Source organism: Equus caballus, chromosome 24 (assembly GCF_041296265.1).
Source record: "Equus caballus isolate H_3958 breed thoroughbred chromosome 24, TB-T2T, whole genome shotgun sequence".
Classification (NCBI taxonomy): domain Eukaryota; kingdom Metazoa; phylum Chordata; class Mammalia; order Perissodactyla; family Equidae; genus Equus; species Equus caballus.
Genome location: NC_091707.1, coordinates 58,903,399 through 58,916,498, shown reverse-complemented (window position 1 = coordinate 58,916,498; position 13,100 = coordinate 58,903,399). Strand labels below are relative to the sequence as shown.

Below are 13,100 nucleotides of genomic sequence, written 5' to 3'. Positions count from 1 at the left end.
GGTCCCCAGGCTCCTGGTATCCCCTGTCACCAGTGCCCAGTGGGCTGTACCAGGTGCCCCTGAGCCCACTCTGACCCCAGGCCCTTCCTCCGGAACAGCAAAGCTCATCCAGGCAGAAGGTGCTGGGGTGACCCCAGCAAGCTGGCCCTGGTCCACCTGTCCAGGCTAGGTCCGGCAGGGCGTGTTTCACCATCTCTGAGACAGGCGGGGTCTCTGCAGCTCACTCTCCCCCGTCTCAGACCTGGCTGCTCTTTGTCTCCCATCCCCCTGTCACTGCCTCTCCCTGGAGCTCCCTCAATCGCTTCCCACGCCCCCCATGCTGACCCTCCTGCCTTGTCTTCTCTCCAGCTTGGTCCTGAGGGCACCAGGGTCCTGCCCCAATGGCTCCTGCCACCTGCACAGCCCCCGGCTGGCCCTGTAGGCCCATGCCCACCCAACGCCCTCTGTGCTCACCAGTCCACAGGCCCTCGCTCGGCTGGTGCCCCCAAATACCCCGGCCCCCAACCACCCCAGAGCCAGGCACTGACCCAGGCCCTGTGAGTCTTGGGCATGAAAACAAGTGGGGCAGAAAAGGGTGGTCACTAGGACCCTCATGGCAGGGCTTCAGTGCCCCTCCCACCGTAGGGCTGGGGGGAACGGCCGGGGGAGCCGGGACGGTGGGCTGAGCCAGAGAAAAGAAGCCTCAGGAACAGAAGGGGACAAGAGGAGCCAGAGTGGCGGCCCCACTCGTCCCACTGGCCACAGGGACATCACGACGGACAAGGATAATGGGTCACCACACACTCAAGACACAGGTCAAAAAGGGGGAAGAAGGGAAGTTAGTGCAGGGAACAGAACAGAAATCTCCATGTGGCAACTGCCACGGAAACTGGGGTAGCTCCTGGGCATCCCGCAGGCCGCTCACTACCCACTGAGCCGACCAGAACCGTGCAGCTGGGGTCTTCGCAACCACACCTCAACCACGCTATCATCAAGGCCACCACCACAGGGCAAATGGGCCCCTGAAGCCCTCCCACGATGCTCTGGGAGGACGCATCACGGGTGTGGAATTCCTGCCCCAAATGCAGCCTGGACCAAGCCGGGGAGCAGCGGGACACACTCCAGGTGAAGGTGTCTCCCCTGATGTCAGTGTCACACACTGGTGTGGTCCTGGGCAGGGTCTCGTTTGTAAAAACCCAAAGCAATGACTGTGACACAATGTGGTGGGGACAGCTGGGCACGTCTGCCGGGCTGCGTGGGGAACCGTGAAACATGCTGGGTGTCGGGGGGAACGGCCTACTCTCAGGAGACTCCTGGGCACAGATTCAGGGACCAAGTGCCCTGATGTCTGTGGGTCACTTTCAAATCATTCAGTAAAGTCGTGGGGAGGGGGGGGGCGGGCAATGTAACAATGTTAACCATTTTGCTCTGTTTTGCAAGTGCCTGCCATTTTGGGGTGAAGGGTAGGTGGCGCTCATCATGATCTCTCTGCAAATGTCCTGCTGGGCTGAAGTTTTTAGAAATAAAAAGTTGAGGAGACTAGGAGGGTGCGATTCGGTCCTCCTGCCCTCAGCTACCAGGATGGTGGGGCCCAGGGAGGGCGGAGCGAGCGAGCCCAGCAGACCCGTTGGCTGCAGATCAGGAGGGACACGCCTGGTGGGGAGTGACCTGGGGGCACAGAACCGCACTGGGCACATTGATCTTTCACGGGACAGTGGCCACAGGTGGCTGCCAGCCCCCCAAACCCAAAGACCACACGGCACATTGTCTCCCACACCTGGGCCAGCAGTTGGGGCCGGGGCCGCAAGGCCAAATCGCAGCCCCTAAGGGACGTGCCAGCATCATTCTAACAGACACAACCAAACGCAGAAAGTAACTCCACGAGGACACCCCGGACCCGAAGGGAAAGCTGAGCCCACAGTGAAGCTAAACCATGAAGAGAGGGCACCTTTGACTTCACTGCCACTCCGGCCCCGTCTGGGCACCGGCCAGAACTCCCCTCTGCACCTTTGGTCCTAGGCCCCAGGCCCAGTCGGTCAGCACAGCGCTGCAGCCCAAGGCAGAGGCCGGGCCCACCCTGGGCCAGGCTGCAGGTGCATGGAGACCCAGACAGCCTGTGCCCACGGGGCTCACCTTTGGGCAGGGTGGGGCGGTGGATCCCTGCCCTGGAGCCCCTTCCACCCAGCACAGGCTGGAGTGCGGCAGGGACCCAGGCCTGTCTGTCTGGTGCATCTGTTGGCCTCTTGGGGCCACATCAAAGACCCTGATAGTCCCTCGCATGGCCCGGTGCCGCTCCCTGGGAGGCGCCTGCATCTGAACAGACCCCCACTGTCTCCAGGACCTGGCCTCCAGGAAGAGGCGGCGTGTGCACCCCACTGCAGGGGATGGTGGCCTGCCTGCTCCTGGTAGTGGCCCTTGGGACCATCCCTGTCCCTCACTGCCTCTCTGGGGACACATGTGGCCAGCACCAGGGCTGGTGAGGGGCTGGAGTGTGCCCTGTGGACAGATGCAGAGTAAAGGTGTATGCCCCGGGGGCTGCCGGGTGTCACAGAAGCCCAGGGTTGGCCTGGATTAGAGCCAGGCAAGCTCAGCCTGTCCTGCCAGACCCCAGAGGCCAGAGCACCCTCATCCTCAGAAGCCCCGGAGCCGCACTCCTGGAGGGCAGCTTGCCCTCCCTGAGCTCTCCAGGCCTGCCTGCCTGGCGGGCAGCTCTGAGGTTGCACCTTGCCACAGCGAGGAGAGCGGAGAGCAAGAGAAGCGAGGCAGGGCCGCCCTTCCGGGGGACAGAGCGAGGAGAGGGCGCCAGGAGAACCCACCACCAGAGGTACGGGGGAGGGCACGCCTGCTGCTGCGCCAGGGCGGGCTGGTGGGAAGCTGGGTTAGTGTCCAGGAGAGGCTGGGTGCAGGCGCACCTCCGCGCCCCGTTAGTGCCGAGCCAGGCCGTGTACGTACCTTACTGGATCGCACACAGCCTTTTTGTTTTATTATCGTCAGAGTCAGGGGCAACCTCTGCTTTCAAATAAAAGAAATGCACTCAACAGCTGATCGCTAGTGAGCAACCCTGAACTCAGAGCCGGCGCCGCGAGGAGGATGCTGAACCAAAAGGCAGCTGCGCCAAAAGCACAGCCATGCGCCACTCCCAACACTGCAGCGGCCACCTGCCAGTCCCTGCTGGAGGCAGCCAGCATGGGCAGGAGTTAGCAGGTTAGGGGCACAGTGATCCAGGTGGTGGCCCCCCAAAGCTGCCCCTCCTGGGTGCCTCCTCTCCTGCGGGACACAGGGATGCCCTGGGAACCACCCACTCTTGGGGGGGTGGGGATTGGCCGACTGCAGGGAGGGGTCCAGGGCTCTGGCATAGGAAGGACAAGCTTTGACCACACCCTGATGTCCCCAAGCCTTACATGGGTTGCCCACTGGGCCCTCTGCTTTGGGGCCGAGGAGGCTGCAGAGCCCAGACTTACCGTCCTGGCCCCTGGTGGGCCGCTTCTTCCTCCTCTTGCCTGGCCCCTTTGAGGCCCGGCCCCGGGCCCTGGGGAGGGTGCCAGACCCTGAGGAGTCAGTCACCACATCCTCTGAGAAGGACTTGTCCAGGGATGTGTCCAGCGCGGAATCTGGGGCTGTGTCCTCCTCGTCCTCGTCCCCATCCCCCCCGGGGACAATCGCGGGGAGGCCAGCACTGTGGCCATGGGCAGCCGCGTCCTCTGGCCCTTCGCCTGTGCTGTCAGCCTCGGCCTGGTCGGTGCCCCGCGAAACTGTGGGGTCCTCAGTGTCTTGGCTTGAACCCATGGCCCCGGGGGGCTTGTCACTGGCGAACTGGAGGGGCTTCAGGGCTTGAGCGTCTCCCAGTCCTACTGGCCAGGCCCCCGCAGAGGGCTCGGAGCCCGGGGGCTCGGAGCCTGCGGGCTCCTCCAGGGTCAGGAAGTCGCTGGCATCGACGTACCAGGAAGAACGCCTCTCCAGGGGCCTGGGGCCGCCCTCCTCCGGTGGGTCTACCGTGGGCTGCGGGCTGGGCACAGTGGCATCCACAAGGTCCCAGCCACGGGGCTCTGTGGCCACCGCAGTGTCAAGACCAGGCTCAGAGGGTGGGCAGCTGGTGCCTGCCCTGGGACCTCCCATGGGGTCACTGGTAGTCACTGTGGATGGAGGACGTGTCAGCGGAGGGCAGGGGCCCGCCTGGAGCTGTCCCCATAGCACCCTGCTCAGCACACACCCCAACGGGTGCCCTCCCGCCGCCTCAGCTTCTACCCGAATGCCACCAGCCCTGGAAAGCCTCCCACCCTCAGGACCCTCCCCAGGTGGCCTCCAAGCATGCGTTCCCACAGGGCAGGCCTGGGCCTCAGCATCCACAGTCTGTCCACAGTGTGGAAGAGCAGGGGACGCTGAGCCCCAAGGCCATCCTGTCCCCAGTGCCCCAAGGCCTGCCTCTCCCACCACCTCAGGCCCCCTCTGAGCCCCAGCGCATCTGTCAGTGGGCCCACTGGCCCAACTCTCCTATCAGCCTGGAGGCTGGATGCAGCTGTAACTCCAGTGAGGAGCCCTCTGTTGCAGCAGACACGCAGGAGCACCGTCTGGCCCCGTCTCAGAGCTGTCCCACATCTCAGGGCAGCAGGGAGACCATCAGGGAGGGCTTCCTGGAGGAAGGGAGGCACTGGACCGAAAGGAAGGCCCAAGGGCGGGGATGGTGGGCAGGAAATGAAGCAAGAGGGTCTCACCAGGCGCCCTGTCCCTCCGGGGCTCAGCAGCGGCCGCCCTGCCGCCCCCCTCTGCGTCCCCTCGGCCTCGGGCTGTCTTCCGCAGCTGGAAGCCTTTCCTGATGTCGGCCAGCAGGGCATCGATGACACACACTTCCTCCTGCTTCCTGCCTCCCTTCCTGACTGAGAAGCCCCAGAGACCCTCAGAGACGGTGCTCATGGGGTTCCTGGAGCCCACCCGGGGGGCCTCGAGAGGAGACGACCCAGAGAGGGTGGGTGATGCTCCAAGACTTTTGAGAAGAGAGGAGAATGGCCAAAGCACGGATGTGGCAGCCCCACCACAGCCGGCCCCTGCCCACCCCGTCCCGGGGCCCAGCCTCACCAGGCTTCCCGTCCTCGTCCCGTGGCCTCCGTGCCTCCTCCTCTGCCAGCTGCTGCTTCCTCCTCTCGGCCTTTGCCGCCTGCTCCTTCCTGTCCTTGTTCTCCTGCAGAGGGCAGACACAGCCCCGTGAGCCTGGGTCCTCGAATGACTGTGCAGGCCTGGCCCTAAGAGGAGATTCCACCTGCCCTGCGAGAGGCCATGGGACCAGCCCCATCCTGCCGGCCCACCTTCAGGGCACGGATGAAGAGGTCGCGGAAGGTCTTCATGGTGCTGAAGGTGTCCTCCAGGGACAGCTGCTGGGCGTCCTCACACAGGTAGCTGGCCAGCTCCAGCTTCTTCTGCTCAATCGCCTGGAACACCTCCTCCAGTGCCCGGGAGGCTGCGATGCTGGCCTGGGAACACAGGGGCAGTCACAGCCCTGTGAGGGCCCACAGCCGCCGGCACAGGCCCTGCAGCAGTGGTGTCTGTGCAGGACCAGGAGTCTGGGCACCTCGGCCCCCAGGAGCAGAGGAGGCCCCTCACCCGCAGGAATCAACTTGGGGCAGGAACGACGAGCCGCTCTCCTGCAGGGGCCCCTCACTCGGGCTCTCTCCTTCCTCACGCTTGCCTGCCCCCGCCTGGCTCACTCCTCCCTTCCGACCCCTGGCAGACCCCTGGACCCTGCAGGGGCCTGCCCCCCTAGAGACCCTGGGCAGTGCTGCCCTTGCCCAGGGCCAGCCTGCCGGGCACTTGCCTGGAGGCGCTGGGCATACTGCTCCTGCACCTCTGGGATGGAAGAGGACACCTTCCGCTCCATCTCCAGAAGCTTCTGCAGGTTGGTGCTGGACTCCGAGTGGATGATCTCAAGGTTGATCCTGAAAGGCGCAGAGGGCTGGGTGGGATCAGGTGACAGCTAGCATCCAGACTGCTAGGACAGTGGGGGCCCTGGACTGCACACTGCAGGTTGCCAGAATCCTATCAGAGCTGTGGGGCAGGCCGAGCGGTGTCAGGGAGAAGGGCCCGCCACGGCCGATGCTGGGTCTGCAGGGTGAAGACTGCGACCCAGCGGCTCAGCCCGTCTGCGCCTGACCCTTGAGGTGCAGCAGCTCTGGGACCAGAGCACCTTCCGTGGCGGTGTGGACCCTGGAGTCAGACCTCCCGGAGCTGCCCTCTCCAGTCTGTGTGAGCCTAGGGATGTGGCCCTGCTTCCCTAGGCCTCAGTTTCCCCATCTGTACCACGGGGTGGCACAGCCTTGCTCAGGGGTCAACCTTGCAGAGAGGCTATGTTAGACCCGCCCCTGGCATGACTGTGGCCAGGTCACTCGCTGCCCCTTCTAGGCTTCCTTTGAATCACACAGGGACAGACCACGGTGGACACGAGGTCCCGTCCCAGAGTGAAAGTCGGAGTTCTTTCAAGCAGTTCCTGGGGGCCCGGGTTGCGCTGCAGCTGTGAGACCCAGCCTGGTTCTGCCACCTGCAGGTGAGGCGGGGTGGGGGGGTGTTGGCGGGGGGCAGGGGCGCCTACCCGGCTGCCTGGGAGGGCTTCTCCAGGTCCTGGGGCAGCTGCAGGAGGTCCGGGTGGCTCTTCTCCACCTCCTGCACAGGCACGTGTCCAGTGAGCGGCTGCGGCCACACCCTGGCCCCGGGCATGCCCGAGCCTGCCCCACCTCGGCAGTTCAGGTCCACGCCCCTCGGATGGCCTCAGTGCTCTGGGCCCCTCAATCCCTCCCTTGGGCCTGGTGTGATTCTGGGACATTTGGCTTTTTGGGGGGACTGGTGGTGGGGGGGAACAGAAGCGGGGGGAGCAAGTGAGCTCTACAGGGGGAAGGCAGGGTGAGGAGGGGGTGGGGCCACGAGGGGTCTGTGGGACGAGAAGGGCATGGACTCCACGGAGGCCCGAGGAGGACTGGAGCAGCGGGGCCCCCCAGGCTGCCCCGGGCCCCTCCGCGCCCACCTCCAGCACGTGGTGCAGCAGCGTCACGCGGCTCTGCTGGGACTTGGTCTCTGTGAGCTTCAGCAGCGTGCTGATCTTGAAGCCGTCGGCATCACCGGTGTGGCTGCCCTGAGAGGGACAGGGGTGAGTGTCCCTGCCTCCCGGAGGGTGGGGGTGGGCTCGGGCACAGCCCACTTACGTAGTTGAGGAAGTTTCCGATTTTCAGGATCAGCTGGCAGAAGATGGGCAGCTGGTGGCCGGTGAGCAGGCCTGCGGAGGGCGCCAGGGCTGAGGGCAGGGCTGGCGGCACGGGGCCTGCAGGGCCTGGCGTGGGGTCTGGGCCCACCTCCAGCGGTCGTCACACCCCTCCCCCAGGATCCCTCCCAGGCTCAGCCTAGAGGTGGGCAGGGCGGCTGGAACCCCCTGCCACAAGCTTGAAGCCCCGGAAGCAGGTGCCCCGGCAGCAGGTCTCCCCAACATCAGCGTTCACCGAACCCTCCCAGCCCTGGGGCAGACGACTGCCGCCCTGTTCTGTGGCTGAGGATGCTGAGAGGAACCTTCCAGAAGCTGTGGCCACCCTGGTTCTCAGCTAACCATCCCTGGGGCTTTGGGGAGGGCGGTCCTCCTGGCTCTGTGGCCAAGGCAGGAGGAGACGTCCACTGTGTGTGCCCCCAGGAGAAATGAGCTGCGCCTCGGCGGTCAGGCCTGTCTGTGTCCCTGCCCCATGGCTGCGGTAAGACCCTGCTGACTCCCTGCTCGGAGAAAAAGATCTGTGTATATGTGTGTCCTATGTGGGCACGTGTGTGTTCAGTTTGTGTGTGTGCATGCATGAATGTGCATGTGTGTGCAGTGTGTCTGTAGGCATGAGTATACCATGTGCGTGCAGTGTGTCTGCATGTGCATGCATGAGTGTGCATGCATGGTGTGTGCCTCAGAGCCAGGGGCGGCAGTCCACAGTGAGGTGGGGAAGGTCAGCACCCAGGGGCATTCTCGGTGGCTGTTCTGATGCTGGGTGAGCAGGGGCCAATGGGCGCCCCTCCTGGCACCCCCCCACCCCAGGGCTTTGCAGCCTCACTCACTCTCGCAGGCGGCGAGCACCAGCTGGGCCTTGGGCTGCACCATGTCCAGCACGACGGCCGTGCCCTCACACAGCAGCATGCACTCGACCCGCAGCTGGTAGCTGGGACAGCACAGCAGGTCAGGGGCTGGGCCCTCCACACACACCAGCCCTGGGCCTGCAGCTCAGGGGCGAGGCCGAGGGTCGACTTAGCACAGAGCTGGGGGGTGGGGGATCCCATGGCCTCTCCCTGTTCAACATGCACATCCCTGGCCGGACCCCAGAAGTGGTTTTGGCAGGACTGGGGTGGGGCCCAGGACGGGGTGTTTCAGACAAGCCCCTAGTGGCCATGGACGTGCAGAGGCTCCCTGGGGGGCACCTTCCCTCTTAGAACAGGTGGGAGTCTGGGCTGGGGTCTCCCAGGAGGGCCTGGGGCAGCCTCAGGAGGCCACAGGGGCCCTGGCCAGCCCCACCCTCACCACCGCTGGCCTGGATGAAGACCCTAGCCCCACACGGTCCCCTCAAGAGGCCCCACGGGTGCAGATGCACCAGTGATTTTGCCACCTTCCTCACAGAGCCGTGGGGGAACTGTCTGCACAGCCCCGCTCGCCCCTCCAGGTCTGGACCAGATCCCACCATCACCCCCTGCCCCCTCCCCACGGGCGGGCCCTGGGGTCCAAGGGCAGCCGAGCTCACCAGGGAATGCCCAACAGGAGGAGGTAAAACTGGTCGGCACTGGCCAGCTTGGTTCGATCCTCGGTGAAGGAGCGCAGGTTCTCGATCTGTGGAGGGGAGGCCCACACGTGGGATTCCAGCTTCTGGCCCCCCCCAAGAAGCCCCACAGGAAGACCCAGATGCCCAGCGGCCTCCACTGCTCACTCCAGCACCTCACATCCGGGCAGAGCCCGTGAGGCCCCAGGGAGGGGCGGGGGGCAGAGTTGGGACCCCGCCACTCCCCTCTCCCTGCTGGTAGCCCTCAGGGCAGCCCGCAACCTCAGTCTCCCATCCCCGCTCACCTCGTGCTTCTCAGGAAGGAGCTTGAGGAGCTGTTTGAGCACCTCCACGTCGAACTTGGTGGTGTCTCCCGCCTGGATCATAGCGGTGACCTCCTCGTTGGAGCTGGAGGGTGAGAGGACGGACGGGTGGGAAGGAGTGGTAGACGGAGGCATGAGCTGACCCCCTTGGCCTCCTCGGGACCCTGCCCACCAGGGAGGGCCCTCGGCCCAGGACACTTCTGCTGGTCAAATCAGGGTCCCCTCCCACACCCATGAGGTTGCCAGAAGCACAGAAAAGGCAAGCCGCCTGCTTAGGGTCACACAGTAATGAGGCTGGGGGTGAATAACACACTCGGCATCTGCCAGAGCACCCTCTGCCTCCCCATTTGAGGGGGCTGCTCAGGACACTGGCAGGATGGCTCGGTGACACCAAGTGAGCTCCCTGGCTGGGGCCAGTGCCCAACACCTGCAGGGAAGGCCTCCGGGGCTGAGAGGCAGAGCCAGGTCCTCACTGTGGCTTGTCCGCCACCTCTCTGTGGCCTTAGGGGGCTCCCAGGTGCTCTTTGGGTCTCAGTTTCCCCAGAGAGTCTGCACTGGCGGTCTCCGGGGCCCCAGGTTGGGGCTGTCTGTGGATGGTACACCCACCACTTGTCTCCGGTCCGAGGGACAGGATGTGCACTTCCCAGGGACGGCCTGCAGAGGGCACTGCCGAGCCCAAGATGGGGGGCCGTTGGTGGGAGGGGCTGGCCCTGAGACAGGGTCGCCTCACCCATCCTAGCTGCTCACCATTTAAACTGCTTCAGGAAGATGTTGAGGTTCAGGCTCTTCTTGGAGTCCAGAAAAGTGATCTGGAAAACACCCCCGTCCATTGGGCTGCTACCTGGAGGGTGGGCACAGAGCCCCTCCATGGTCCAAGCCTCAGCCCCTTCCCCACCTCCTTGGGCTCCTTCCTGGCCGGGGCTGCAGCTGGCTCCTTGGGCTTGGCCACAGGGAAGGAGAAGAGCTGCTCGATGCTGGAGAAGTCTGGCTCCACCACCTCAGCGCCCAGGCTGCTCAGCGAGGCCCACATGGAGTTGCCCTCTGTGGACGAGGCGCCCCTGTGAGGCTCATGCCCACCTAGGGGCCCGAGGAGCAGGTGGGCCTCACAAAGGAAGCCCTCCAGCTGCTGTCATGCCGGGTGCATGCACGGGGATGCATGCACGCACGTGTCCAGGCTGGCTGGCGATCCGGCCTCCAGCCAGCCTTGCCCTTGACCTCAGCATCAGCACCCCCAGCCCCCAGGGGCCTGGGCAGCACAGGGGCTGCGGCATCAGAGAAACACACCAGCCTGCAGGGTTGCGTGCAGGAGGAGAGAGCCCTCAGAGGTGACCTCTGAGCGTCCCTGCCCCAGACCACGCGAGAGCTGAGCTCGGGGGGCTCATGCCTGGGGGCCCTGGGCTCAGATGTGAGTACACACACTTCAGGAACCGCCTGCCACTCTCCTCAACAGGGTCCAACCCTGCCCCCCAGGGGAAGCCACCTGCAGAGAAGCCACCTGCGGGGACCTGGGTGTCCTCACCTCGTGCCACGTTGGATGGCAGCTTCTGCCAGTTCAGCTTCTTCATGCGCAGCGTGGGCGGGTTCACCCGTCGGTGGCTTGGCACCCAGGCGGAGCCCAGGCGGTGGTCCACCTGAGCCACGATGACCTCCTCCATGCCACCCGCCGCAGGGGGCCCAGAGGTGCCGGGCAGGGGTGGGGGTGGAGGGGGGCATCCCGTGCCGGGCAGCGGTGGGGGTGGGGGTGGGCATCCCACGCTTGGCAGTGGAGGGGGTGGGGGAGGTGCGGTCCCACTAGAGTTAGGCAATGGGGGTGGTGGAGGGGGTAGGAGGCACACGGTTGGTCCTGGCAGTGGGGGTGGTGGAGGGGGTGGGGGACACACGGTTGGTCCTGGCAATGGGGGTGGTGGAGGGGGTGGGAGGCACACGGTTGGTCCTGGCAATGGGGGTGGTGGAGGGGGTGGGAGGCACACGGTTGGTCCTGGCAATGGGGGTGGTGGAGGGGGTGGGAGGCACACGGTTGGTCCTGGCAATGGGGGTGGTGGAGGGGGTGGGGGGCACACGGCTGGTCCTAGCAGTGGCGGTGGTGGGGGTGGGGGGGGAAGAGGAGGGGGAGGAGGCCCAGTGGTGGCGCCGGGGAGGGGCGGTGCAGGCGGGAGTGGGGTGGGCACCCGCTGCTCTAAGGCTGTCAGCTGTGAAGCCATGATGTGGCCGGTGTCCTGCGTGCTGACAGCGAGCAGGCTGCTGAGGGCCCCTGCCGGCTGCTGGTCCTCCACCCACGCCTTTGGGGCACCCGTGTTCTGGGGAAAGCTGCCCCTCCGACTCTGGCCTAGGTCGGCCTGGATGCCCTTGTGGGCCTTGTCCAGCGAGCTCGGGCGGGGCCGCCCCTTGACGGACAGGAGCCGCTCGACCATCTCCTCCAGGGAGCATTCCTGGGCTGTGGTGGGGGTGTCCAGGGTCAGGACAGAGAGCCAGAGGAGGCAGGCAGGGGAGGGTTGGGGCCAAGGACAGGCATTCTCCCCCCATGGTTCGAGACCCCAGTGTCTGCCCACCAGGCTGAGGTCAAGGAGGGGGATGTGGGCGGGGTGCCCCCTCCCCTGCCCCGTCCTGCCTGCTCACCGTCACTGGCCAGGAGCACAGCCCGGTTCACCAGGCTCTCCAGGGCCTCCCAGAGCAGCTGGCTGGAGCGGAGGGTGGGCTCCAGGTGCAGGAGGCCCTGCAGCACCGACAGCAGATGGGCGGATGCCGGGGAGCAGCTCACCTGGGTGAGGCGGACGAGGAGCGCCAGTCAGCAGCCACCCCCTCCCTGGGGCGGGCTGACAACCACCAGCCTCAGTTTGCCAGGAGCGTCCACTCATCACCATTCTACGCCTCAAAGGGGTCCTAGGAGGTCCTGAGTCAGGGTACCCTGACAGCCGCACTGGTGACATCCAGGGCCGGGTCACTCTTGGTGCTGGGGGCTGCCCTGTGCACTGTGAGATGTTTAGCAACATCCCTGGTCTCCAACCACTTGAAGCCAGTAGCACCCTTGCTCAACACAACGTCTCCAGACATTTCTGGATGCCCCTGGGGACACTCGCCTGGGCTAAGAGCCACTGGGTTCAATGAAGGATGGGAGGTCCACCCATGGAGGGTCTGAACTGGACTGAACTTGGCCTCCTGGACTCTCATTGGTCCCGAAGCCCCTCTCAGTCTACCTGATGGTGGCCACTCCGCTGGGGCCCAGGATGGCACAGCCCCCTCTGGACAGCCAGGCCTTTGGAATCCTGTCCTTCCGGGCCCTGTGGCCCTGGCTCTCTCCCTGGGATAGCCCAGACCAGCCCCAGGCTGCCTGCTCCAGCGCCCTGAGCCCTCACGGCTCCCCGAGTGCAGCTCCAGATCTGGCCCTACTGCCCAGGTCATGGGGTGGTCTGACCAGGGCAGGGAAAGTGGCTGTTTCCGAGCCCTGGACTTGGGCCACAGCCCACACAGCCCCTCCTCCCAGAGACAGTCCCTAGAGGGGCTCCCCTGCCCCCAGCCCACCTTGTGGAACAGGGAGGCAAAGACCTCCTGGTGGCTGTTCATGTCAATGCCGCCACAGACACGCAACAGCTCCTCCTCATCCTCGGCCTTGGCCTCCTCGAAGGCCTCAAGCTGGATCAGCAGGTCGGCATCTTCCAGATCTCTGAGGAGTGGGGGCCCCAGGCGGGCTGAGCCTGCTGCTCCCACCAGGCTCCCCCACCCCGGGCAGATACAGACACCCTGAGCTGGGCCAGTGGCTGCTGCAGCCAGGGGCCGCCATGGTCTGTTGGGGCTGGCCTCTCTGGCTGGGGGTGGCGGGCTCACAGTTCTGAGCCTGGTACCCTGCTGGGCTGCCCCAGGTCACCTGGCAGCTCCACGCCCCTTGGGAAGGAGAAGAGCAAGCTCTCACACGCACAGGGAGAGATGTGGCCCAGAGATGGGGAGGACGTGCTAGAAGTGGCACAGGATGGGGGGAAGGCCCTCCTCTGGGTGCTGCGAGGACGGCACCAAGACCACACCTGAGGGGGTCTGCATGGCTTCCACCAGG

General features: G+C 65.4%; 1 protein-coding gene across 6 annotated transcripts in view; it reads right to left on the bottom strand.

Annotated features, from left to right (window-relative positions):
• The window catches only part of INF2 (inverted formin 2), a 30,542-nt gene that overhangs the window by 856 nt on the left and 16,586 nt on the right, over nt 1-13,100 (bottom strand). For 3 of the 6 annotated variants that reach the window (XM_070249358.1, XM_070249362.1, XM_070249360.1), the window contains exons 6-22: nt 12,575-12,716; nt 11,672-11,813; nt 10,575-11,489; nt 9,951-10,096; nt 9,803-9,864; nt 9,038-9,140; nt 8,718-8,803; nt 8,044-8,144; nt 7,164-7,234; nt 6,986-7,093; nt 6,557-6,627; nt 5,786-5,906; nt 5,280-5,444; nt 5,053-5,155; nt 4,692-4,853; nt 3,441-4,112; nt 2,932-2,988 (exon numbers count right to left, since the gene is read on the bottom strand). In XM_070249358.1, the coding sequence (XP_070105459.1) occupies nt 2,933-2,988; nt 3,441-4,112; nt 4,692-4,853; nt 5,053-5,155; nt 5,280-5,444; nt 5,786-5,906; nt 6,557-6,627; nt 6,986-7,093; nt 7,164-7,234; nt 8,044-8,144; nt 8,718-8,803; nt 9,038-9,140; nt 9,803-9,864; nt 9,951-10,096; nt 10,575-11,489; nt 11,672-11,813; nt 12,575-12,716 (3,226 nt within the window). In that variant the 3' untranslated portion in view covers nt 2,932. The remainder of the gene's footprint in view (nt 1-2,931; nt 2,989-3,440; nt 4,113-4,691; nt 4,854-5,052; nt 5,156-5,279; nt 5,445-5,785; nt 5,907-6,556; nt 6,628-6,985; nt 7,094-7,163; nt 7,235-8,043; nt 8,145-8,717; nt 8,804-9,037; nt 9,141-9,802; nt 9,865-9,950; nt 10,097-10,574; nt 11,490-11,671; nt 11,814-12,574; nt 12,717-13,100) is intronic. The other 3 variants (XM_070249359.1, XM_070249363.1, XM_070249361.1) reach the window with 1 other exon arrangement.